The sequence below is a fragment of the Nomia melanderi genome, chromosome 14 (assembly GCF_051020985.1).
Source record: "Nomia melanderi isolate GNS246 chromosome 14, iyNomMela1, whole genome shotgun sequence".
NCBI lineage: Eukaryota > Metazoa > Arthropoda > Insecta > Hymenoptera > Halictidae > Nomia > Nomia melanderi.
Genome location: NC_135012.1, coordinates 1,349,567 through 1,377,566, shown reverse-complemented (window position 1 = coordinate 1,377,566; position 28,000 = coordinate 1,349,567). Strand labels below are relative to the sequence as shown.

General features: G+C 38.7%; 1 protein-coding gene across 1 annotated transcript; it reads right to left on the bottom strand.

Moving 5' to 3' along the window:
• On the bottom strand, window positions 1-27,993 carry Swip-1 (EF-hand domain-containing protein D2 homolog Swip-1). Its single transcript, XM_031980977.2, has 4 exons — window positions 27,555-27,993; window positions 9,282-9,429; window positions 5,087-5,221; window positions 1-4,024 (listed from the first exon to the last, which is right to left on the bottom strand). Exons 1-4 carry the CDS (start codon window positions 27,722-27,724, stop codon window positions 3,890-3,892), a joined length of 588 nt encoding a protein of 195 aa, XP_031836837.1. The 5' UTR covers window positions 27,725-27,993; the 3' UTR covers window positions 1-3,889.
• Window positions 27,994-28,000: the final 7 nt, after the last annotated feature.

Sequence of the window (28,000 nt, the reverse complement as noted above, 5' to 3'; positions counted from 1 at the left end):
TTTTGTTTAAAGCAGTCCTTTATTTTACATCAATTTGTAGTACTTTCATATCACAATATCAATACAATGCTACGGTGACTTCATCTTACCAGTTAAACGAAATCTTGTTAAAAGAAACTGAATTAAACAAATTTATTTACAATTTATAATATTACAGGTGTACTTAAGACACGTTTACGATTTTTCGTATCATGTATATACAGGTTTCAGGACAAATACCACTCATGGCCTTAACCCTTTTAGTGCCGGAGGCCGATATATCGGCTCTTGATGCACTGGCGAGAAGTGCCAGTACCGATATATCGGCCCGTGGCTTGTAGCGCTTTACTATTCGCATTGCAGGAGAACTCTATCTCAAAATAAATTTATAATACGTTATAAATGGTCTAATTTCATTACGAGAGAATTAAAAAAAATAGTTTTTCGTTTTAACTCTTCCGAAATACATAATTGTTATAAGTAATATAAGAGATAATCCGTCCGGCGCTTACCATGTACCTTCGAATTATTTTTTATTTTTATTATGTAATATTATTTATCTTGTTACAAAATATATTGGAAATGCAAAGTATATACTTTGTAATAAATGGTCTATATAAAATTATGATGAAAAGATGACTTTTTGTATGTGCAAATACGTTTTGTAAGAGAGAACTCAACTTTTACTTTCTTTATGATCTTTTATACCTTTGTTATTTATATAATTTTCAATGAATATAGAAAAACTAGTGTTATTGTTTTGTTCTCTATTTCGTCCTTAATATACTGTTTTTTGAATCATGTAAATATTGTTTCTTGTTTGGTTTTTATGAGCATTTTCCCAAACCCTAGTAAAACCGTGAAATTCGGCCGGTTATTCTCGCATAGACACCTTTTTTTCGCCTGGCACTAGAAGGGTTAATATCTTTCATTATGAGAACTCGTCTATGAAAATCCGTATAAAAATAATTTGAAATTATTTTTTTACTTTGATCAAAGATTCGTTTGACTATTTTAAATTATTCCAAATACGAGATGTCATTGATACACAGTATCCTTTACCATTAGACTATAGATATTTATGCATACTTTCAGTTTTATGTTCCGTTTTACTAAAATCGGAGTCAACGAAACATAACTTATCTAATTAACCGATTAAGAGCAAGATAAACACTTCATTCTACTCTTTCTATAAATTCCTTCCTTGACCATGTTTTATAATATTTACACACACCATAAATGCATAAAATCCACAGTCTACTTGTTACACACGTATTATGACCATTTCACTCGAAGAAAAATATATGTATATATACTTCTTCCCTCCGTCTCTCTTTCGATGCATCGTTGCAGTTAGAAATATAAACGTTTGGTAAGAGCCACGAACTTTATAACGTTGTCTATATAATCTTAATCACATAAACGCCGACTAAGCTAACACTCGCGTTTAAAAAGAATTATTGTACGTTTGCGAAGGCTTCAAGTATAACTTTCCAAAATAATACAGTCAAGCGATTCGAGAAAAGGTCATCCCAACTGAAGAAGTACATTAAACTTCATCCTTCCTCTAAGTTCAAATTAACGTATAAATTAATATACACACATATACATATTACGTATTAATTGTACTCATGCGAACATCAGTCGTCTGTTAACACATTGGCTGCCACCATGTTCACGAGTAATCGAAACATCTGAATTCATTGGAAACAATTACAATAGGAAAATTTGTATCGAATAAAATTACTTAATGACGAAAGCAACTAGACAATAATGTAAGAATGGTGATACCAAATCATTAACACGTTGAACGCCGCACGATTTCGCAGAGGAAAATACACAGAATGGAAAAATATGACATTAAATCATTTGATTGAATTGCATTATTACTATTCCACGTTCATCTAGCTGAATGTAGCTGTATTATGTAGCATCGTTTACAATATAGAAATGTTTTCATATAATTGTCGTTTCATTGAGTGAACTATAGCAATTCGATTTGGTCGGGGGTCACCGGTGACCCCCATGACATTCAACGCGTTAATAATAATTTCTAATATCGCTTGTCGTTGCTATGACGGATTAAGTAATAATAGTATAACTGTAATAGTGATAATTATTACTAGTAGTTATTACTGTCAGTAATTATTATTACAATGTAATATGGAAAACGCTGAAAATTCTCGTGGCAGTCAACGCGTTAAAAATGTATTCGTCGCCTGTTAAATACGATCGTTAGAAAATCCAGTATCAAACGCATCTATAAAACTAAACCAATGAACGTCTCCGCGATTATTTGATATTTCACCCATGCCGCGTAAAAGTACAATCGTTAAAAGGTCACGCACGTTCGGCTAACGCTACTTCACTCTTTGCAAAAGACAATTTCCACTCTCTCGCGCCTGTAGATAATACTTGAAACGATTAAACTTAATCTCAATGATCCTTAATATTAACGTAACAGCTACCGGTTGTTGAACTTCGAGTGCACCCTAACGCATCAATTTCCTAAGGACCGTTGATAATAATGCGACTAACCGTAGCCCGAAACACGGTGCATTTTTCAGGAGCCGATAAAATATTCCACGAATTTTTAAACTATCTTAAACTCTCGTACGTTTTTTTTCAACCAAAATTCAACGCTTTAATGATGCACAATCGCAACGGGAATCAATTTACAACAGCGACTTACAAGTTCATTCGTATACAACGAGAGCAACGAAAACTGTTGTCATCCTTATCGTTAATTTTGTTTGTTTCAATATTAATAACGAACTTCCCTATTATCGTAATCACTGAATTGCGTTTATACAAAGTCAAACATTTCTGGTCAGATCACATACATAGTCACCGCTGTTGGAACTTTCCAGTAAAGTCTTTTGGACAAATTCGATGTAAAAAAATTACAGTTAACAGCAACAATATTAACAATTCGTTAAAGATTCATTGAAGAAACGTTTCCTTTTTAAACAGGTTCGTAAAGATATTGAAATTTAGAAAACACTGAAGTTTATACAGTTTCCGGCTTCTCAGAACAAATGTCCAAAGATCGATATCGAATAAAAATTCATTTCCTTCGCAAATAATCCTAGCGTATTCCAAGTAGTACAAAAGTCGTAGGAAACTCGACGAAGACGCGTATCGGCAACAATTATACATACTTCTACTTTACATTTACCATGAACAATCGTCTATACCATCATAACAAATTTCCTCTCACTTGAGTCGTTCTAAAACAACTTCTAAATCTAGGAATTCGAATAAAGATCCGCAGTTTAATGATAAGAACAAGAAGAGACTTAAAACTAGAACTATCTGATGCGTGAAACTGACCTGTTCCAGAATCTCCGTCGTTTCGCGAATACCGAAACAACGAAGACGTTTTCCTCTATTAAAAATCGCAAAACAAATCTCTCGATTTTCATAGATACAAAAACTAAACGGACTCTTTCTTAACGTTGTAGCTCCAACTAGTTCTAATGGTTATAAAAGTGTTTGTATAACAAACTTAGAAGTAAATCACTCTAATTGCCAGGTATGTAGTTCTAGCGTTAATCTCGCGAATTTGTGAGTCGATGCCTCTAACACTTAAACTAACTCGAGCCGACGGTGTATAAAACAGGGTAACCGATGCAATTCAAGGCAATCGTTCGTAACTCCATTATGGTACAGGATTTCATGAAATTCGAATGAACATTGCAAATAAACCGCTCCAATTGTCAAGTAATTGCTTAGTTCTAACGTACATTTTTCGAATTTGTGAGTCGCTGTCTCTAACAGTTAAACTAACTCGAGCCGACGGTGTATAAAACAGGGTTAACCGATGCAATTCGAGGCAATTCGCTCGTAATTCCGTTATGGTACAGGTCTGTGCTCTAGCGAGAGTCGAACCGCGCAACGGTTTTCCCTTTCAATTGCCGAAGAGGGCTGCTTTCTGCCTGAATTGCGCCCGCCTCGCCGCCTTTTCCTCTTCCTCTCGCTTCCGTTCCTCCTGCTCCATGCGGATCTCGTCCTCGAATTTGCTCGCCTTGCGCAGCTGCTCGATCTGCGGGCGACAGGAGCGAGAAAAAAAGAAAAGGGAACAGGTAAATTCGATGCGCAGGAAGCATTAATTGGCGCGGACACGCTTTCGCGAGCCTTGTAATCCGCTCTGTACGCGCCGCCTATTAGAACCGACCGAGTCATTCATAGTTTCACTCGTTCACAATTTCATTAACACGGTCCGCGGGCTGCCAGAGGATCGGAACCGGCCGACCGCGGGATATTCCTTTTTTTTCTCCCTGTGATTTCGATGCAACGAGCCTAACGAAAGCCATTCGACTAGCATTTCAGCGGCCAGCGACGAGCTTTTCCTTATTTTAATGGGAAATTTCGGATTCCATGCGTAATTCCGCGTGACAGACGGGCACGATTTGAAATTCATGGGTCGTTGCATCCTTTCGATCGCGTTCTGCGATAAGCTCTTCGTTTTAATGGGAAACCTCTAATTCTTTCCCCAGTTTTCTATACTGTTCCTATAGACAACAACACCACTAAAACCGAGCTTTCTTGAAATATTTTTATATAGCTTCTATAGAATTTTATATTTTATTCTTAAGCTTTTAACCCATTTGCACCATAAACGCACATATGCGCGCCACCGTTGTGTAACTTGTATATCACAAGAAAAGGGAAACACATTTTATGAGTGCAATAATTGCCATGGAGGTATATAGGATTTTATCTTTTTATACGTTCCGAACCATTTTTATTTTCATGCGACTGAAACATTTGTGGTGGTGAGGACCAATTTTCCACTTTTTCGTATGATGCAAATGGATTAACGAAGATCTTTCTTCAGTTATTTTATAAAGGTCAATTTGACTATTTCATACATATACTTAACCCTTTGCGAACGATTCTCTGAAATACAATAAAACCTTCAACAGATGAAAAATTATATATCAATGACAGAAAAGAAAGAAATTCCGTACTGATCTGTTGCTGTTTGAGTCATTCAATCGCGACTCTCAGCCTTCCAAATATGAGAATCCGATTTCACCGAAATGTCGTCATTCGTCCGTAAATCGTTAAATTTCTAATTTAAATGCGAAAAGATTTACATTACCTTGGCTTCGAAGAAGTGTTTCGCTCCCGTGACTCCCACCTCGTCAACGTCGACCTCGGTGAGCCGGGCCAGCTGGCCCAACCCAGAATCCTGTTCTAATTCGCCGGCACGTGCCTTGCGGTAGATCAGTAGGAACTGCAACAACCAAGGAAAAACCGTACACGTGGCGGGGACAAGATAAGACGATTTGATTTTACGGGACTGTTATCTCACGCCGAGATTCGCGGTCAGCGACCGTCGTTCTTCCGCTTCCGGTTCAACGCAGATAGATTAAGTACTCCGAGGCTGTCGCCATCGCGAGATATTTTTATTTAACGATTACTCATGGGATAGTTCTGCGTTACTCACTGTTTGCTCTGCTTTATCGTGGCGGTTAACTGAAAATGATGGGGCTCTGTGTATACTGGGTCATTGATCAGTCAAATAAAAATGTTCAATTTCCTTTAATTTACCTTTACAAAATATTGCTCGACGTTAAGGAACGTGTTACACGTTTAACCCTTTGCCCTACGATTTATTTCTCAACTATGATCAACATAGCTACTTTGCCATTAATAGTTTATTGAAAAGAGAGAGAAATTTTAGGTATATTCTATGCCTATGTTTGATTTAAGTTATAATAATTCATAACAAAAGGATAATATTTCATTTGTATTCACAATAATTGACTAATGTTTATATTTGTTAAATTCTGTTTGAAATCTTCACCACGAGTCTCACACGTTATTATAAGGCAAGGGGTTAAATATCGAAGTATCGAAGCATTAAATGAATCGCTAAAACGATGAAGCATCGAATAAGTCATTGAAACTTACTAGAATCAGAAAATATCAAGATTGACCGCATTAGCAGAGTGATTCAAATGATACAGGTATTTCAATTTGGAAGCATTGAAGTTTTAAATCGAGTATATTGATATTAACACTAGATTTACAGACGTTTATTCTACATTTTATTCTATTGTTCTTAGAAAACTACGCGTCTGTCTATATAAATCGAGAAAATTGAAGCTTCAAAACTAGAGCATTGCAATGCGTATTCGCGTAATTGCACGAATCAAAATCAACTCAAATTATTACTAAATAATGTTTAAAAAGTTCAATATCCGTCAAATTGACGGGTTCCGTAAATCTAGTGTTAAAGCATTTTAAAAAGTATGACAATTAAAAGAACTCATTATGAAAGCTTGTTTACAGTGATTCCTCATTGAAGACCGCTTCGAATGAATCGCCGAAAATTGCTTGACAAAGAGTGTTCAACGGACGGTGTCCATTGTTTATGGAAATCGATTTGCAAGCAACGATCTGTATCGTCGAGGCCTCGGTGACTAATAAAGTAAGAGGACTGTGGAACAGGGTACAAGCGTCACGGTGAATCACGTCGCGATCTACGAAACCGGCGCGGCGCGGCGCGGATCGCGTGCATGCAGATCGAATGCTTTGTTTTCGAACCACGAAAAGTCACGTAGGAATGCACTGGCCATGCATTCACGCCGGGCCTGTCGTCGACTTTCCTCCGATGCGCAGGCATGTCCTTGCATTCGCGATTTTATCCGTCGCGCTCGCTTCCAGCGAAAGTTCCTCGCGGCGCCACGTGAATTCCTCGGATTCTTCGATGTTCAACTCGTTGGTCAGTTAGCTGTGTCCGACGAGTATACTCGTCACGAGGAAATGCCGAGGTTTTGCGTTACGACGAGTATACTCGTCGATACAGCATATTTTTAATGCGTTAACCCTCTGTAGGCCCATGTAACTTTAAAGTCACATATCAGTATATTGGCAACTTGTTGATTTATTTCATTTTGCACTCGAAGTGGTGAGTAAAATTAAGTAATCAGTTAACTTGAACTTTTATACGCTCAGACATGAAAGTTTAACGTCATTGTAACTTGAAAGTTACAAAATATATTCGTTCGATGAAATTATTGAAACTATCGAATACATTGCTAATTCGTAGTCATATGTGGATATTTATTAATTTTTTACTGCATAGATTCTGTTATAATAATGAACAAAAATTCGGCCCATAAAGGGTTAAATGCCGCGTCAGTTACTGACGCTTCTGAATTGCTTGGCAAAAATTATAATACGCAAGATGACTGCTGTCGACTAAAAATATTTAATAATACAAATAAGTTAACAATAGTATAATGTAAGAATTCTGATGTAAAATAATTAATAATTGTTTCTATTTACCTTTGCTATGAAGGAAATGCACGAAAAGTTCCAGATTCCCGTAGCGTTCAACGCGTTAGAATAATCTGCGGAAGGGGGTTGTTTTCAACGAGTCAATGAAATATATTTGAATTTAAATTACAAAATGAATGTTCACATTATTTTCTTCCGCTGATAAGTGGAAATTCGAAGTACATATACGCGACGGCACTCTAAAATCCAGAATTCCATTGAACGGTCCAGTATTCAGTCGACGCAACACCGTCCATATTTGGTATTCCCTTTCGGAATGTATTTTAAGGTCAGTTTCAGCGTACTTTGCGGCGTGCTCCATTAAAATAGAACACCGTAGACCCCCACGAACGTGCCACGAACCGTGGACGGCGAGTAAACAGTGGCCATGGCCGAACAACGCGCGAGATTCACGCTAAACACCCCATGGGGCGAACTATTTTTACGAGGGTTGCAGTGGCACGTGCGTTCTGCCGTTCAACACGCTCGGTGGTAAACCGATGGCAATCCCACGGGGATTAAACAAGTTCCCTAATCCCTTTACGACGGAACATCAATGACACAATTGGCTTCGCAAATGTTCCGGCACTTGTAGCGTGGATGCAAATTTTTGTACACAGAATACGAGATAGTATATCCTTAACCCCTTATGGGTCGAATTTTTGTTCACGATTATAACAAAATCTATGCAGTACAAACTTAATAAATATCCACATATGAATACGAATTAACAATGTATTCAATAGTTTCCATAATTTCATCAAACGAATATATTTCGTAACTTTCAAGTTACAACGACGTTAAACTTTCACGCCTGAGCGTATAAAAGTTGCAGTTAACCGATTACTTTATCTTATTCACCACTCTAAGTGTAAAATGAAATAAATCAACGAGATGCCAATATACTGATATGTGACTTCAAAGTTACATGGGCCCACAGAGGGTTAAATCGAACGATTTCTTGAAAGCTATTTCTATTGGCGAATGCACAATGTTATATTTCTGTTATAATAATACAATTCCGTAAAAGACGAAACTTGTAAAATTTAGTTAGGACTATGACAAAGACATTCTGAAAGGATAAAACGAAATTTAACAAATTTTTTAGGCACTACAAAGAATTTTTGCAAGGATTACGACGTTTAAAAATTATACGTTTCAAAAATGTCGCAAGAACTGTAAGACGTTTACAACACCGTTTCAAAAATTCTATTTTCCAGAGGCAACGGTTCTAATGCTATAGAGGAATGTATCATAAATTACATGCCCACTTCGCTGCGATTCGAGCGTCGAAGGTCTCCAATTGGCGGCGCAAGGGACAAATCGATTTCCTCGGTAGAAAGTGAAACGGAACGGGACAAACCGCACGGCACAAACGCTACTCATCCAGGGGTAGCCCGTAACGAGCATAGGAAAGTGCCCATTGTGGCCGTGGTTTCCGGTAAAGTGGAACAGTTACGCAAACAATAAAAATTGAATTTCCTGTTATTCTGCTTTTTTCTCCGTCGTGTGTCGCTGCGAATCGCGTGGCTCGTCTAATGGACGGTCTTTCATCCCGAAAATGAACGGTAATTAGCGAACAGCGGGTTCTCGGCATTTTTTAAGTACAGACATCGCTGCGCGTAACATGAACAAGAGAAAATTTCACCTTGCTTTTCACTGGTCAACCCTTTGCAATTTGAAGTGTTCTTGCTTTTCCATTTTGCAGCTTGTGTCAACGTAATCTAATTTAATTGAAGGTTAACATTGCACTCATTTGTTCAAGAACATTTGGGAAATGCTGAAGTACGTATACATTTTATATGATACAATCATGATGTTAGGCATGATTATAGTAAAAATTGTTAAAATCATTAGACATCCATCAAAAATCAAAACACTAGACTGCGAAGGGTTGAAGCTCCCGTAACAAGGGATTAATTTTCATCGAAATTCTTTATTTCTTCGAATTGTATTAAGATTTGATTTGAAGTTCTCTGTAATTGGTGCAATAACGTGAAGTCGCGTACCTCACGGAAAGAAATGCGTCCATCGCCGTCTTCGTCCACTTCTTGTATCATCGACTTGAGACCGAGGTGGGTCTGCGGCGCCCCCAAAACCTCCATCATCCGTTTCAGCTCGGACAGGTCGAGAAAACCATCGTGGCCATCGTCGAACCTGCAAATAATAGACATTAATCCCGTGATTAATTAACTGGCATTGTTACGTTGTAGCTTCTATTGTTTCATAACTGTTTTGTTAAGGATGATCATGTGCACAATGGAGATTGAATACGATTTGATCGAATAAAATAGATTATTTCAGTCGTTAGTTCAATCAAATGATTAATAATTTGAATATCCGAGTTGCTTCATTTATCGACTTCATTCTCTTTTCCTTTTTAATTAATCCCTTGTCCCATGTCTTTCACGACTATCCTTAATGAGGATACTTCGTTGTTAACACTAGGTTTACGGATATTTATTGTACACTTCATTCTATTATTCCTAAAAGAATTGATGCTCGTTTATTTAGATTGTGGAAACTGGAGATTTGATAGTAGGTAATTAGGGTACATGTCGGTGTGATCGCATCAATCAAAATCGGCGTAAACATTTACAAAATAATATTTCTAAAAACCAATATGCATCAATTTGACGCGTTCCGTAAACCTAGTGTTAATAGTTTCTTACTAAGTGATATCTAGATTTATCAAAATAACGCTCCTCTTCTTTGCAGCGTAATTAGCTCTCTAACAAAAGAGAACGTTTATTATAGGGAAAGTGAATGTTTGCGAACGAGCCGTACGACGACTATCGTTGTTAACGGATTAACCGGATTTTAGGGTTGTTTCGAGCTGATAAGGTTTGTACAAAGAAGAATATCGCCAACGAGTGAGTTTCACGGAAACCGCGAACGACAGGCAGTCGATCGGGCAATAAATTCTGGATCTAGGCTAGATTCCGCGGCGAGATTTTCACGTGGACGGAAATAATCGGTCGGCGGTCGATCGAAGTGGAATCCCGCGATCTTATCTCGCGTGATGCGCGCCGTCGAACCGAGAGCCGTGACGAACGGCGCGCAACACCCTGGAAAGCCGTTGCCTATCGGAATCGTTTACACGGAAAGTCGATTTCACGAGCTTCCGGCTCGCGAACGCCGCGGCGCGCGGTCGCCTGTGGACAAAATCCCGAAATTCGACTGTTCACATCACGAAAATCAAAGATTACTAATGTATTGCTAAGTAGTCGCTGCTATGAAAATAATTTTCATCCGAAAAATAAAGATTTTGCACAAATGAATCTCGTTTCTCTGTTCGTAGATACAACTGATACATTTCTTCTTATTTAACCTGATTTATAACCGAAGGAATGGAAGTATCTGAGGATTATTCTAATCTTGAAAGCCATTTCTTTCATCTGTTAGAATAAATATGTTCTAGATTATTCAAGAAATCGAGAATATTGCTTAAAAGTGTTACAACAGCGAAGGAATCACCTTAAATAACGGAATTGGAATCTGTTGGACTCGGTTCTTTCTTGTTGGACATATTTCAGTACTAATTACAATTGCCGAACTTTAATCGCGGCTACTAGCAGTTTGGTCAGTTATGCGGTTTGAAAGTCATAATTAAGGAAGCACTTTCATTCGGAACGACAGGTTTTCAAGCAGAAATCGGGAAGGATTCGATTATTATTAGAAGATCGGCTCGGTTGTTCGAACTTCGTCGATCTTTGACGCCGCGCGCCGGAGACTTTCGAAATCCCGCGGCTCCCGATTTCGTTCCCACACGTCCGTCCCCGCTCGCCCTCCACTTCCGATCTAATTACATTACACTCCAATTAAAATAACGAGTTACGTGATTAAATAGCTGCCGCGCGGAACACTTTCGTTAGCCTGTGGGATCGATCCGAGCGATTCATCTCCTCCATTCAATCGCTTTCGACGAAGGGAACGCGGTTCTGGACGGTTAACGAGAGGAAATCAGCGAATCGAGGATTTTTTATGTAATTTATGCGACAACGGGGCTGCAGCGATAAAATTAAAGTGTACACTTGTTGTTGTACTACACCCAAGGTGATAGGGTAACGGTATCGAAAATGGAACACCTGATCCGGAAACCTTGCCGACACGAGAGATACGAATTGTTTCAATGAAACCTGCATTAACACTAGGTTTACGGGCATTTAGTGTACACTTCATTCTATTATTCCTAAAAGAATTGATGCTCGTTTATTTAGATTGTAGAAACTGGAGATTTGATAGTAGGTAATCGGGGTACATGTCACTGTGATCGCATCAATCAAAATCGGCGTAAAAATTCACAAAATAATATTTCTAAAATCCAATATGCGTCAATTTGATGCGTTCCGTAAACCTAGTGTTAACTCTTTGCAGACGAATGTCGGCGTTCTAGCGAGATGAAATTGTTGCATTTGAAAAACCAAGTCGCGAACAAATGATTGAATTAGTCGAACAACAAGAGATCAGCATGTAGTTTCCTTCTTTTCCTGTTAATTAAGCAATTGGTGTATTATTTAGTTTAATCTGCTGAAGGTTTCATATATTTCAAAGAATCTTCGTCCGCAGAGGGTTAAAGTACGAAGAAATTCATAAACATTCGTAGTCTGATCTGTAACAATGCGAAAATTGAAGTGTCATCGAATCACGATGAAAAATGTAGATAAAATCTGGTCTTCATTTGTGTTATGAATTTTTCTATATATTCCTTCAATTAGGAAAAGTAATGGTTCGTAACGGTTACGTGAATCTTTTTTTTATATATGTCTGAAGTATATTTGTTAAATCATTATTAATTAATTTATTAATTAATTGTTCTACATCTTTATTTCGAGTAAATCCGAACCATCTTCTTTTATTCTGGACTCAGTTTAACCGCTCGCTTTGGAATTCCATCTGGAATTGTGGTAGTCGGAGCTCCATTTTCATCGTTTTCTCTAAGGAAGTGGATTTCAAGCTTCTTATTTTACTTGCAAGTTAAATTAATGTTAATTTAAATATCCTTTTTTCAAGCCGCGGCTTCGAGGGTTGGAAATTAATATCGGAGAACTGTTATCCCATTTCAGTTTAGAAGTATAACGATACACGGTATAATGATGTTCGTGTTTATTAAAGGATTCGATTAAAGAACCTTACGTAACAACATTTAATTAATATTCGCATTGATTGAATTCTGTTGGAGACCTTCGAAACGATGATTGCTCGATATTATTATTTCCTATTGTGACGAGTTAATTGGCGAACCGCGGAAGCCGGTGCGTTTAGAGCCGAGGAAAATGATCGAAGAATGAAGACTCGCTAATTAATTCCACTTCATACCAGATAGACACGACACATTCTCGAATCGCACCGGTATCATCCATCGATCTTTATATCTGAACTATTCGATCGTTTCGACGTTACATCTCCATTTAAGGCGAGGAATCAAAGTAAACGCGGGTTATCAGTTCCTTCTATTTAATCGGAGTGAAGCGAAGAAACTGGAACACCGATTCACAGTGATAACAGCTTTATCAGAGAGAGAATATTCACAAGAAACTTACTCATTAGAGTAGAAACGTGAATACTCGTGAAAGATAAGAAGCAGAATTGCAAATTGCTTTGGATCGCCATTTTCTGGAACATTTTTACATTTGCCTCGAAAATTAAGAATTCATACAGTAACATTGTAACATGGAGATTTGATTAGGATCAACTCTCATCAAATTATATTACACAATCGAAGCAATCTCCCAAACGAAATGGAAACGGTGGAATATTTCCGGCGAGAAACTTTCGTCTGTAAAAGGTTGCATTTATCCAGCAATTCAACCGATACTCTCAAAAATTCGAGGATCTCGCTCGCGTTAATTATTATGCAACAGTGAACACGGAATCTACGACGATCAACAGTTTCCTACATACGTACGTACTTCCCAGTGCATTTTCATTGCAATTTTTCCAATTACTTCGTATCCTTTTTGTGTTTAATCGTGAAACACGGGCCGGGATAATTGTATATGGTTACCATTTAATTTGCGCCGCGCCGATTACACGCCGGAGAATGGTTTTCTAGGGACGAAAGCGGCTCGAAAGCTGGAGATACGGGGAACTGGCCCGTTCCTTGTATTTCAGTGGTACGAATATCGTCGTGACATTTTAATAAAGGTTTGTGGCATTTATCGGCGCGTGTTTTCGTTAATAAAGATCTTTCGGATGCTGTAACGCGAAGATCAAGTAAGTAGATACGATCTCTTTAGAAGTGTTCGTAAATCTTAACCCTTTGTACTCTGATTCTCAGTTACCACTTGATTTGACACATGAAAACTATAAGATATGATATTTAATGTTGAACTTTGTATAATGCTTTCATACGTGAAATATTGGAATAAAATAACATTGCTCCTTGATATACTTATGTTTTCCCTTCGAGTTAATTTCAAAGAATATCGTCTTCGCTTCGTTAAAAAATGTTAAATATTTCTAGTGAGAAATTTTCCAGTGCAAAGGGTTAATAGTCCAAGTATGATTCTAGTGTTTTAATAAAAATGAATAGAATATATTAGAAGGAACTGTAGTCGATAAAGTTCTTTCGAAAGTATTAACCCTTAGACGAGGGTTCTTCGAAATATACAAAACCTTCTGCAGATGAAGCTGAATTACATATCGACTGCTTAAACAATGAAAAAAAGGAAACTACGTACTAATCTCTTGCTGTTTCAATAACTAAATCATTTGTTTGTTACTTAGTGCTCCAACTATGAAAATTCGATCTCTCTGTAATGAAAACCAATCAATTGAACTGTTGCTAGTAATTCGTTCGAGCAAAAATGTTTGTAAACGTGTAATGAAATGGATAGAACTGTACTAGGACAAATTTTATTCAGCAAAATTCTTGAAAACATATTACAATAACTGAAGCTAGTAACAATCAACGAAATAGACGAAGTATCGCTACTAATTCGTATTTAACAATGCAAATATCATTGCGAATTTACTGGAAATGACTCAAATCTACGAGAACAAGTTTCATCTAGCAAAATTCTTAGGAATTGGTACAATAGCTACAGCTAGTAAAAGGCCAATGAAACGAACGGAGTACCGCCGACAATTCGCATCGAACAGTGGAAATATCCTTCACGATCCTCCCATAAAACGTGTATCACCCTATAAAACCCGTTGAAAGGTCGCTGCAACGCAGGCAATCAGAGAATCGATGCGCGTTTAAACAACGCGTGAATCAATAATTCCGAGCAATCCATTTCACGGAGTTGCCTCGTCGACAGAAAGTGGAAAAATCGTTCGAAGGTCGAGGTTACACGTTTATGAGCACGGTCAAGCCAGCCGCTGATCAATAAGAGTGGGAGAGGACTATAGATATACGTGTTTCTACGGTGTGCTCGTCGTATCTCCCCCACGTGTCTCTGCCGGATCGAAGACGTTCGCTCCGGACAGTCCACGATTTCACGGATCATTTGAATAATCGGCTGATAAACGTATTCCGTCGAGAGACAGCAATTCAGTTTCAATTATTCTAAACAGCCGCTATTGGAAATATTTCCTGATGACGCATTGCACGCTCCGATGTGAATGCTTCGTCATGTGAGCGTGTGTACACTGAGTGCTCTGGGTCTAATGGTCTAATGTTGTTAGTATGTTCGAGTTTAAGATAAAGACACATGCTGTGGGTATACACCTATGGAAATAAATTGTTTGAAGATTTGAAAGTTGTGGAAGTATGAAACATGAGCTACTAGGGTATAAGTTGAGAAGTATATTTAGTAATGCTTCAATTAACCAGTTAACTATGTTTGACGAGTATACACGTCATCTTAAAACTCTTAATGGTGCTAACTTTTTCAACGATGGGTTATTTATTTTTTGAGACAAACATGTAATTCTTGTTCGTTTTGCTTTAGTTTTTTGTTAGGATATATTTTAACTGCATTTGGCCTGCATTTAACGAGTATACACTTCATTATTTGATTTTATCGCGCACAATGAGAGATTTTTCAAACGAAGTTCCACACTTAACTGGTTAAAATATTAATCAATTGAAATCTTAAGCTTTTGTACTTGAGAGGTGACTCTCACCAGTTGATTTCATAAGAAGCTATAAAATTTGATATTTAATATTATACTCCGTATAATGCGTGGATTTAAGAAATATTGGAATAAAATAGCATTGTTCTCTAATATACGTGTGATTTCTCTTCGAGTTAGTTTCACGAAATGTCTCATTAGAAAATGTTCAAATATTTCTAGTGGAAAACTGCCGAGTGCGAAGGGTTAACTATTTGATTTGACCGAACGAAATGATAAAGCTTAAAATTCAATATTAAATTTTCTATAATATATCAACACATGGAACATCCAAATAAAATACCTCTGTTCCTTAACTTATGCAAGATATTTCTTCATATTAGTTGCAAAAAATATCATTGATATTTCATCAGAAAATAATGAATATTTCTTGAGAGAAATATTCTCGAGTGCGAAGGGTTAGTAAATCCACGCTTCTAGCTTTTATAAAGAAACATTAAGGAGACAGTTTAAGTACTAGTTCCAGCAATAAACCAAGAGTGACAAATGTTAGCTATTAGAATCTACAGTCTATAGACGCATACAGCGACGAAAATCAATTTGTCAGCGACTCAACATTTTTTTGATTTCTCGAGCAATCCGGTTAGTGTTTCACAATTTTCCCAGAATAGATTTGTTAGCTACCGGTATATGTTTTCTATTCACGAATTCATGAATATCTCTTCGTCGGAGCACTGTTCACCGTTTTACGTGCTTGGTTTGTCAAGCGTAGAGGAAAGACGAGGAAAGAAGACGGAGGGAGGACGCAGAGAAAACGTAGGAATCGGAAGAAGGTTTCACATTGCCGAAATTCATTCCCGTAGATCCCGAATACAGGATCACGGGTCTCATCAGGATGGATGAGACAGTACCGCGTCGTCCGTTTGATCTTTAGCGTAGACTTGACCTTTCGGTCTCCCGTATCTCCGACGCTGACATCACACGCCTTCGTTCTGGAGGTAAATAAGAACGATAAAAGCGTCGGTCGCGACGGTATCTGTTGTGTAAAAGTCATCGGACACTTGTTTACCATTTTTCCAATTAACCCTCGTAAGATCAGAATGTCGAGCGAACTGTCTGTTACTTAACACTCAACGACCGAGCAGTTAAATCGACTTTTTCGAGTTCTTCTAGAGAAACTCCAAGAGTTCGCTTATTGAGACTTTAATTGATTTAAAGTTCAGTTTGCGTATGCAAATCGATTTGTTCCATAATTTCTCAGAGAATCATCTGTTATCCTTTTAACCCTTTGCACTCCAGAGGCGCCTCTAAGTCACCAAATGATTTGACAGAGCAAAACTGTAAACTTTGATATTTAATATCAAACTTTGTATAATGCATCAATGTACCAAATATTGAAAGAAAATATATTCTTATTTATTCTTAATTCTTAATTCAATCTAAGAAAATGTCGCTTGTATCTCATTAGAAAATATTGAATACTTCCGGTGAAAAACTTCTGGAGTGCAAAGGGTTAATAATTTATTACATTAGAATTTAGATTGTTGGTATAGATTTGTTGATTTCAAGAACAAAGAATTAAAATACTTCATATTCCACTGATATTCTAATATATTCCAAAGAATCTTCGTATATTTCAAAGGGTTGAATTCTCCGAATGCAGGTTGTAGAATAGAAAAAGAGAATGTATATAGTGAACACTGGATGATCGCAACACTCAACGGTAATCATCATCTAGGGATGACGATGCTGCGAATACGAAGAGGTCCCCGATGTTGCAATTCAATGTTCCCTTGTACATCGTCCGCGCTGCGTAATGGGAAGAATTGATTCCGCGATAACGACACCTGACCGACCCTTCCCTCCCCAATCCCCTCTTACCAACACCGGGATTACCTGGTCTGATTAATGTCGACTTGTGTTACTGGTCACGTCGAGGATCCACCTTGACGAGCGCGTCCGTGAGCTGGTGAACAAGTCTCCTGGCTTTCTGGAGCAGTCGTTCGACCATAGAACTTCTTACGCGTCTGATGCCCGCGATAAGTAATCCTATCGTGTTTCGTGTCATTTCAATAAAGAAAAACATAAGAAACACGACGGTGAAAGTTGCATTCGTGAAAAGTGAAAAATAAAGTTTGACTTTGGAGTTTGAAGGTCTGAAGCTCGACGAGAGTCTTGCCGACTTCTTACTCTTGGTTATCTTCTTCGTATTTTCTCAGCCAATTCTCTATTCATTCTATTTCCTTATTCTTAATACCTTCCATTGGTGATCTATTATTCGATATGGTTACAAGTAACCAATCGAGACTATAGAACTATAAACTGAGTCGCTCAGACAAGCCAATGCGGTGAAGTCTAGATAAGAAAAAATTAAGAAAATTCTTTTGGCTTCTGGAAAGATTATTTTTAATGATTTATGGGAAAACCTGTGTCTATCCGCTAGACACCGAGCCATTTCCCAGCTGCACGCACAGCGTTCACGCTGTCGTTTTCCAAGACCAGCCCGCCGGGAACCGGGTCAAGGTGGATGCCGGTGGTACTTGGCTGATACCTTCCTCTCGCCCTTCCACCCATTCTTATACCGAGATCGATCCAGGGGAGATTCTCCTTTTGTATTCGGAAGCACGTCATCGACGCTGCGGCTCGATTGCGCGGGCCAGCGCAACTTTTCGCCGCAAAGCTTCGACGAAGTTCCACGGAGTTCGATCTTTTGGGTGTTCGTAGGTCAACTAGGTTCTAACCACGCTGCAACTGATCCCTTCGAATATTCTTGCACTTTAGTGAGAAACAATTTCATTCATTTCTTTAGGTACTTGATAAATTCGTTGGCCTTTTCTGGAATTTTTTCATTTGATAGAAACGTCTGATCGGTCTCTTTAGGTGATTTTATGAAATTCATTCAGCTCACATCTCGCTTTCAAGCTACAATCACGATCTATATAAACAAACACGTAGTTTCCAAGGAATAATAGAATAAAGTGTAGAATAAACGTGGAAGCTCCTGGGATAATTCAAACGAGAATCAATCAACGAAATGAACGCTGACTGAAGAAAATCTCAGAGTATTCGAAATTACAGTCAACAATTGAATTCCTCACGAACCATTTACTCGCTAAGCATTTTATTGCTTTAAATAAAGATGTATTAAAAAAAGAAAGAAAATTCCTAAGACACTTTACTTCGCTGTTAGCTCGCGAAATCGGTCGCGGCCTCCTGGATGCCAATCGCTGTCAGGACACACGGTATAATCGAAAGGATAAATTGCCCCCTTTATTCGCGCCCTTCACTTTCTCCCTTGCGAAACCGTTCGCCGTCCGAATTCATCGATTCCGATGCCCGCGAAGAAAGAAATCCATTGGAGGGAATGCGGCCCCGAGTTTGGCAGACTTGTCACGCGACGATAAGGCGGACCCCGGACCGTTACTTCAGAACTATTCGCGATGATCGCGCGCTCGTGCGTTCCGAATACATAAGCGACGCGGGAATTCATTCGATAACTCGTCTACATCGCCCAGGATGGTTCATATCGATCCACTGTACTGCGTTTTATGGTCCGAACCGCGATCAACAGTAACTGTACCGGAAACCGGTCGAACGACCGGATGTAAAATAATTCTGCGATGTTTCTTTCGTTCATTTCAAAGGGGGACATTATCTAGAGATGTCCTAAATACGGATACTGTATACGCATACTATTTCAATCGAAGAATAATTCATTATTTTGTTAATATTAGAGGTATACACTCCGATCGGAGTGAGCGGCGGTCAACCTGTTATGGCATTTGTTTTTTCTTAAACGGAATAAGCCGGCCGTTTCGAGCGATCCGGTTCGCTAGCCGCGTCAGTCATGCACAGATGACACAATTCTTTTGTTCGATAAATATTCAACTTTACCGTGATGTACGAGTGCCTAGGAGTAACAGCAGTCTGACGAGAAAAGCGATTGCGAAATAAATTTAGAGTAATGAAATATCGATACTAATAATTAATACTGATTTAAATGTTAACAGCATTGCAGTTGTTAATATCAATAATTAGTAGTAGCTTTTATTTTCATACGATCTACGGAATACAAGAAAAATCTATGACAAAGTTTGACTTTCACTGGATACCTAATTAAACAGATCACTTCACTTTCGTTGAAACTTTATGGGTTAATAACCATTGATAATTACAGGTCCAACAATACACCGAATAAATTAAGTTCCGTTCGGAATCCACGGGGTACAAGAAAATTGAAAATATACATAATCACGGTGATGAACCTTGACTTTCGCTCGGCAGCTCGTTAAGATAAATTGCTTTCATCTCGTGAGACTTTTATCAATTTCATACGCGACACGTTAATGAAATAATTAAAACATGTGCTCGAACTTTTCTATTAATTGTCTCCGTGCTATCGACAGTGCGTTGCGATCAGCCAAATGAATCGCAGATCGATTAATTCATTCGAGTTTAAATTTTAACAATTACTTTATATCTACGTGTAACACGATTACGATGTTACGAGTGCGTTGCACTAAAAATTAGTGAAACTACAGTGTAGTAAACGAACGTTTCGAATTTCGTAAGCTGCAAGCGAACGGTGCCATTGCAGTTTGTGCACCCAGAAAATCTGCGATCCAGTTAGAACCAAACGGTCAATTGGCCGCGTTAAGAAATTAGGCGCAATCTAAACGGCGCACTCGACTTTCTGTGTGTTCTACCGGATTAGGAGCAATCGAGGATTCGTAGTGTAATTCAATCACGCGTTTCTTTTGAACATTCATTGAGCGAATCACCGGGGCCAGGGACTCCGCAGAGTCTCGCGCAACGTGACGAATCGTGTATACCCGTGAATCACGCCGTGAGCAGCGAATCAATGGCCGTCGCGTTGTCGTTGGGCGCTAGGTTGGTCACGAAACGAATTGGCGCCGCGCTTACTCCGGATGACTTCCGGTTTCATTGCTTGCACCCCTGGAGAATAATGTTTAGTTGGTTTGACGAGTCTTTTCACGGTTTTTTCTTTGTTTTCTTTCGAGAAAATGTAACCTTTCGCAGCCTCGCGTTCAAGTAAACTTCGATGTTGTTTAAATAGTTACATAGGGTAATGACATCTGATGTAGAACTCCTACGAAAAGATTTCAGCAACGAGAGATATGCATTGTTTCAATGAAACCTGCATCGAAACACGATTAACAGACATTCGTATACTGATCAATAACAATGCAAAAATTGAAATGCCTTCGAGCCACCGTAGGAAATGTAAATAAATTCAATTTATATTATGTTCATCCTTTTTTCTGTTTTTTCTCTTATATATTGGATATATATAAATAACTAGAAAGTCGAGGTAACTCGACGGAATAGACTGGAATATTTGGGAAATGCCAACTCGTCGTGTGTCCCCCATAAAAAATATCAGGCAGGTGCACATGTAACCGCTGGTTACGGGTGCGTAACACTTCCCTCGTTCACGACGAGAATATATTAACGTGTTCGGTGTCCTAGCTTCTAATTATAAGCGTCTACGAGGGAGTACCTCAAGTGTCCCTCTTTAATCTTGACCACAGAAAAACATGCTTGTCTACGTACGTAACCATTTACCCTCGACACTATTTTGCAAGAAACAACATCGTCATTGAATGAAAAATAACTCCCATAAGCATTCCCATTACCATGTGGAGATATTTGAATAAGTAAAAACAAATAAATATTATAAATCTGTCGATCAGCTGCTGTAAACCAGATTATTCAACAGTAACCCATCGTTTTCAGACTTCCATACTGAAAGGTTAACCAGTTAACTGTGTTTGACGAGTATACACGTTTCAGCGATGAATTCTCTACTTTTTCAGATAAACATGTAATTCTTCTTTGTTTTGCTTTGATCTTTCATTAAAATATACTCTACGTGCATTCATCCTGCGTTCGACGAGTACATCTCGATTTTTTTATTTTATTGCGCGCAGAAAGAGAGGTTTTTCCAACTAAATTCCACAGTTAACTGGTTAAAAAGCAATAGAACCATTAGTACAAAGTTAATCGTGCTTCTTCTCATTTCCTCCCGAAACTTTTGTAGCGACCCACGCGGAATCGAGTATCACACGCGAACGAACGAACGAACGTTTCCCATTCGCTGTTATGGAATAGTCTTACATAAACAGATTTGTAAAGCCGCCGTGTTTCAGATATCAGTAATTAGATCCCGAACGCAGTGTCGCCAGGCACGTGAACTGTCGGAGTTCAACCTCGATACCGAGCCGCGGCGATTTATTCGCCAGGTGAACGCGTTTCACTGCCGGCCAGTCGAAAGAAAACGGTTATCGCGGTTATCCAACGCGGATTCGTTTTCGTTTTTCGCCGCGTAAACGCCGGCCATTTTTAACTCGCCGCGGTAGCCGGCATTATCTTTTCCTCCTTTCACGGTGGTTCGAGCGGGGAAAAACGTGACCGATTCCGGGCACCGCTTGTACATGTCGCAATAAATTCTTCTCGCGTAGAAAATATTATCCATTCTACGAGCGGCGGTATCGCGGCGTATTAACACGGCCCGAACAATATGGAAGCGTGATAGAAACGATACTGCATGTAACAATAGATCGCTTCCGCCCTTAAATCTTCTAAATGGGGAGGACGAGTTAATTCATCGTTCGCGTGCAACTATGTCGCTCGATCATTTCGCCGTTTCCTTGTGGGACTGCGAGGCGTATGTCCCACGAGGTTGTCTGTTGCAAATTTTGAACCCCACGAAGTCTTTGTGAATTTTTCTTTGTAGAAAGTAGCAGTTTTGTTTGCACAAAGTAATTCTTATTGCGGGATCATCGATATTTTAAAAGTAATCAATATCCGAACTGATTCTGAGAACGAACAGTTTCAGTTGTATGCTAACAACGAGTATCTAAAGAAATCCCAGAAAAATGTAGCCTTACAATCTTTATAGAGATTAGAAATCAATCCTAAATAAACGCTAGCCAGTTTTAGCGTTGATAGAAAAATCTAGGACACCGTGTGCAACAGTCGGACGCGCAACGAAAAATTCGGGAAAGTGAATCGAGGTGAGGCTGCGCACACCAGAAACAGGAAGTGGCGAACAGATAACCGCAGCCTACGTCGACGCATCCAGCGGCGAGCGACAAACTATACGTCAACTATCAAATGTCAGCGAACCTATAGGTAAGTATATATCTAACCACAAGACAAAAGCCGCGCGTATTTATAGTCGCCCGAGCGTGATAAGCGTTTAGCCGGTTATCGGAACATTGATTTTCCCTGGAAAAGTCTGTCGTTTCGCGATTATCTAATCGTTTCCACCTGAATTGCTACAGCGAAACGTCATCGTTCGCCGGCTTCCTCTTCCGTCCTTAATTTACCACGAGTTTCTTAATATACGATATAAAAATAAATGATCTCATTTTTAACTCTTCACACTCTAACAGGTTTCCCGCTAGAAACAGTCAACTCTCTCACGTAGAGGACATTTTTCATAGAAAAATAGATTTGATTTCGCAAATAAATTAAATACATATCGAAACTCATTTCCTTTTCATGATAATTATGTATAGGAACGTGCGATGGAATCCGTACATTAGGATTTTCGATGTTTATCTGTGCGATAAGAATCTTTTATTCTAACGGCACCATTAAAGTATCATTAAAGTGCCATTTCTTTAAGCAAAGGAAGGTAGTTCAATGAATTTTGAAATATAAGTCCATCGAAACTTCGATATTGTTCATAGTTTCCACAGGAAAATTAGAAAAAAGTCAATTCGACTATTCAGTGGTTCTAATGGCAGTAAAATCGTGAAACAGGCGAAGACGGTGACTAACTTAATTACAACGCGTTTCAATGGCGGCTCGGCCGTTCTGCTCGTATTCAGTGTTTAAAAGTAGAATTCTAGTCATGGCTGAGGACAGTCAAGGCGACCCGTGTCTTATGCGTCTCGCCGCGACGCATCTGCCTGCAATTTAACACCGTATTCAAAAACATTCCCACGCGAAACTGGCAACTCACAAACTCTATGTTGTTTAACAATCTAATGGGTTGACGTTACACAACGCCGCACAATTCAGCCTGTATAATACAGTGAACCACAATAAGCCATTAGTCTGTCGTGTAGCCCGTACGGAAAGACTAAATTAACATATACGACGAACCGTATTATAATATATTATACGTATTTTTTAATACAAGCTACGTCGTAAACATATGAATTATTATTGGACATGAATTCTACTATGAATAAACATGTGTGGTACAATTATAGAAATATGCAATATAATATGTTTATCTCTCTAATGTGGACCTAACGTTTCAACGGTAATTTATTATGATATAGTCTCTGAGCAAAAAATTAGAGCCATTCATAGTTTTTTAACATTGTTTGCTAATAGACTGAGAGTTAAGTAAAGAAATTAAGCATGATAAGATATTCCAAATCTCTATGCTTAGAATTCTTTTTTCCTCCATTTTTCTTTGCTTTCCTTTGAATTATAGTCTCTAAATAACTGGTATTCTATTATTATAATATTATTTGTTGTCTTATTACGGTAACGTACGAATTTGAAACTCGTTTTCCTCGGAAACGGAGGATCATTGTCGAAGCCATGAGGGCTTTTCAGAAACAGATTTTTCTGTCTCGCCCTCTTCTTGTAAGATAGCATCAATGGTGACCCTACATTTGTTCATCGGTGACTGTAGAATATCGCAAGATACAACCAACAATGGCACGTAATTGACCGATTATACTGAATTACAAAGTAATGGCCTAGTAGAAAAACAGGAGAAGAAGATGATGAAGAGGAAGAATAAAGGAAACTGAAGGAAAAGACTCTAGAAGCTTAAGATCCATCGCAAAGTGGAATGTTAAGTACACAATACGTCTTTCATCCGAGCGATTCTGCATTATCCAGACACGCGATCCCCAGGTGTCTCGCGAAACGTAAAAGGAAACCGACTTGCGCACGAGAAAAACCAGTTTTCCTCATTGTTTCAGGAATATACAGCTACGCGTTCGCTGCCCGATCGCTCTTGAGGCTTAAAAGGGGAGCCAGCGTTGACTGGCGAACAATTAATTACGGAGCACCGTGCACGATCTGGTGTTCACGGTTCAATTGAAAATTACGAAATCCACGCTGAAGGACAGTTGCAGATGAAAGGGAAATTCTGACGTACCGGACAGCGAGTAGACTTTTAACGTTTCATTTCTATACCAAATCTTTTTACCCAGCGTTACAATACCCTTGCGAATCGCTGGGTCAAGCGTTACAATTTCCTTAGCACCTACAAGTGACAATATTCGCTCAGAAAATCGTTTAATTGTAAACTAAATTTCTTGTTGAAACTTTTTAATGGAAGATTAACACTTTATCTACCGCCCCTAATAAAGGCTAGGTACTAATAATTAGGTATATACAAATAGAATTTTCATCGAGGCATTTGTTTTCACTTGCAAAGCTTTGTAACTTTAAAATCAAAGTATAAGATCTCATAATGCCCTGTTGATTTCTATTGTTTTAAACCCAGAATTTGAATAGGTTACTGATCGTTAAGCATTAGGGAAGTCAATCAGTAGATTCGTGGCACATAAAGTGTTTATAAAGCAATTTCTAATCTTCCTATCTTCTACCGTTTTTTATAAATCCCAGTTCAATGAGACAACCTGCTAGCGGTGTTAACAATGGAGCGACTAACTCCCGTAAGACTGAACGAGCAAAAATGCTAAGGCAAACCTTTGTAACTTTAAAATCAAAGGACATAAAGTGTTTATAAAGCAATCTCTAATCTTTCTATCATCATCTACTTCATTGAACAAACAATTTCACAGGTTCCTTGTGGTTTTTACAAATCCCAATTCAATGAGACAACCTGCTAGCGGTATTAACAATGAAGCGACTAACTCGTGTAAGACTGATCGAGCAAAAATGCTAAGGCAAGGGGTGTTAATTCATGACGAGAGGCAGACTCGGGCGCCAGGATAAGCCTTGGGCGCTGGGACCAGGGCAGACGACCTCGGGGCCAGTCTGTCCCTGCGTATCTCTTGTTCTTCTTATAGGTATTTCGGAGTGAGCCGGCAGCAGGTTTGACAAGGCAGAAGGCAGGGTGCAACGCGGCTGTTCTCGAGCCACTTGGCCATCCTCGAAAGCCGCCGGCCTAACTCACAGCCGCGAAATAACTGCGAGAACCACCCGGGGGCTAGAGTCTAGGACGGACGCTATTTTTTCGGTCAAGCCGCGGAAACGGAACCGCGGCGATGAGCCCAGAGTGTCTCGCTAATTTTAAGAATCCACTATTCTTCAGAGGCGAGCTTGGTTTCTTCCGGGAATGATTTTATTCTTGCTTCTTGCCTTGTATTCTGATATCATTTCCTTTTCCTGTGTTTCTGGGTATAGGGTGGATTAGGCCAAGTCCTTATCACTATAGAAAATTTGTTTATATATTTATATTTTTATGTTTGTTTAGATTTTGTTCTTGTTTCTTGCCTTGCATTCTAATATCATTTCCTTTTCCTATGTTTTTGGGTATAGGGTGGATTAGGCCAAGTCCTTATCATTATAGAAAATTTGTTTATATCTGTATATTTTTATGCTTTCATAATTTTATGTTTGTTTAGATTTTATTCTTGCTTCTTGCCTTGTATTCTGAAATCATTTCCTTTTCCTGTGTTTCTAGATATAGGGTGGATTAGGCTAAGTCCCTCTTATAACTCTAAAAAATTTGATCATATATTAAAAAATTAATATTCATACCATAATATCTATGAATAAATAAACTTCATATCGTAACGTAACAGTATAAATTCAGTGAAGTAATATTTATTCTGTAATAAAGTTATTATTATTTAAAACGTGTCTATATTATTATGTCTATTAAAAAATAGGGTGGCGCAGAAAAGAAACTTTTTCTTAAGGAGACATAGTAGTATAAAGATTGGAAACCACTGGTTTAGAGCGAAAAGTAAATATTTTCAATTGTATAATTCTTTAAAAGCATTGTTTCACAATTCGTTATTAGATATTCATTTCGCTCCGCTTGGTTCTGCAAGAATGTCACTAAAAATATGCGCCACGATTTCCCGCCATGCCTAGCAATCCCCTAGATTGCAAAATATACGACAGGATCGCGGAAACGTGGAACGATACAATATTAAACAATGCATTACCTGTAAACTGCAGTGATAGTAATAGGATACGGTATATTCTATTTCAGCATGATTTAATTTCGTGTGTTCCCATACGCATAAAAACAATCTGGTCGGAGCAACACGATCCTGCCCGTAGGCAGTTAAACAAACTCGAACGTAAACGTACACAAGGAGAAAAATCGCGGCTCGTAACCGCAGACGTGATTCACTCTCGCTTTTCTCGTCCTCTATCTAGTCGTTCTTTGTCCTCGTGATAAATAATAAAAGAAAAAGTAACAACAACAAAACAAAAAAAAGTAAAAAAACACGAGGAGACGAACTCGTAGCAAAATATCATTGACAGACATAACCCTAGCGAATCTAGTAACTTATTCCAAACGTAATCGATCTGTCGATTGATAAACACGTTCGATTAAATTGAACTCGTTTCGTTTCGATTGAAACTCGTTCCAACCGAACTCTATTGTAACGCGAATATTCTCTACAATAATTTCAGTAAAATTTCCATCAATATTCAGTTAATTACTCTCCAATATACTCATCACGTGAAAAAATGTATTACAAGATTGATTCTATTGTTCCTAGAAAAATCAACATTCGTTCCCTTCGATCAAATAATTATCAAATTTAACGCGCGAAATTGAGTAGTTCCGTAAACCAAGTTAACCCTTTACATTCGTCACCCTCAATCACTTTAATGCAACAAAATCGTACAATATTACCATTAAATTACGTGTACATTTCAATTCAAGAAACAAAATTCTACTCTCTAATTCAATTATTATATATACAATTTCTATTTCTATTGTAAAAAAGACATCAATATTTCATCGGAAATCCAGGATTATTTACAGTGAAAAATGTCGAGCTCAAAGGGTTCAAATTCGAGTGAAATATTCGTGGAGAGCCCACGGCCAGATTGGACAATGATATTCGGTCGTTTTCTACGCACAAAGCCCTCACGGACACCGTAGCCCTAACACGGGTAAATATAGGTCCGCGGGTCCTTTGCGGCGAGCGCGACAACGCGGGACAACAGTTCTCCTGTTGTCGAAAAATCGTGGGCAGCCAGGAGACGCCGATGAAAAGAAATGGAAAGGTATGTATGTATGTATGTATACGTATGTACGCGCTCACCTGTTGAAGGTTTGCTCGTATTGCTTGATCTCGCGGCGGGACAGCTCGTGGAACTCCGTGTAAACGTTCACGAATTTGTACTGCTTTTTTACTTCCTTCCCTTCCTCGAGCTCGTTGTTGATCCTTTGCCGCCTGTTCAGCAGATTGCTGAGCTCCGCGTCCGCTGGCATCTTCCCTTATCACTTTCCTGCGACTTTTTCTCTCGCCTACGACCGCTAGCCTGCACGAGACTGGACCCGATCGACGATCGAGATGTCTTCTATGATCGATTGCGTGCAACGGACTGGAGGAACGGTTTATCTTTTTACTGATAATCGACGCGAGATTCGGGAAGGACGACTTTAACTGTCAAATTGAAATTTTAGGAAAAAAACAAGCACACGAACCGGCCGGCGCCGTGAGCCAGCATGGACTGACGTACCTCGGGGAACCTCCACTACTACTAT

What these genes read in the sequence shown, in the direction of transcription:
- Swip-1 (XM_031980977.2), bottom strand. Translation starts at nt 27,724, where the DNA reads ATGCCAGCGGACGCGGAGCTCAGCAATCTGCTGAACAGGCGGCAAAGG. An exon ending in TACGAGCAAACCTTCAACAG is followed by an intron (nt 9,430 to 27,554) that starts GTGAGCGCGTAC and finishes TATTATTTGCAG; the next exon opens with GTTCGACGATGGCCACGATG. An exon ending in AACACTTCTTCGAAGCCAAG is followed by an intron (nt 4,025 to 5,086) that starts GTAATGTAAATC and finishes TGTCGCCCGCAG; the next exon opens with ATCGAGCAGCTGCGCAAGGC.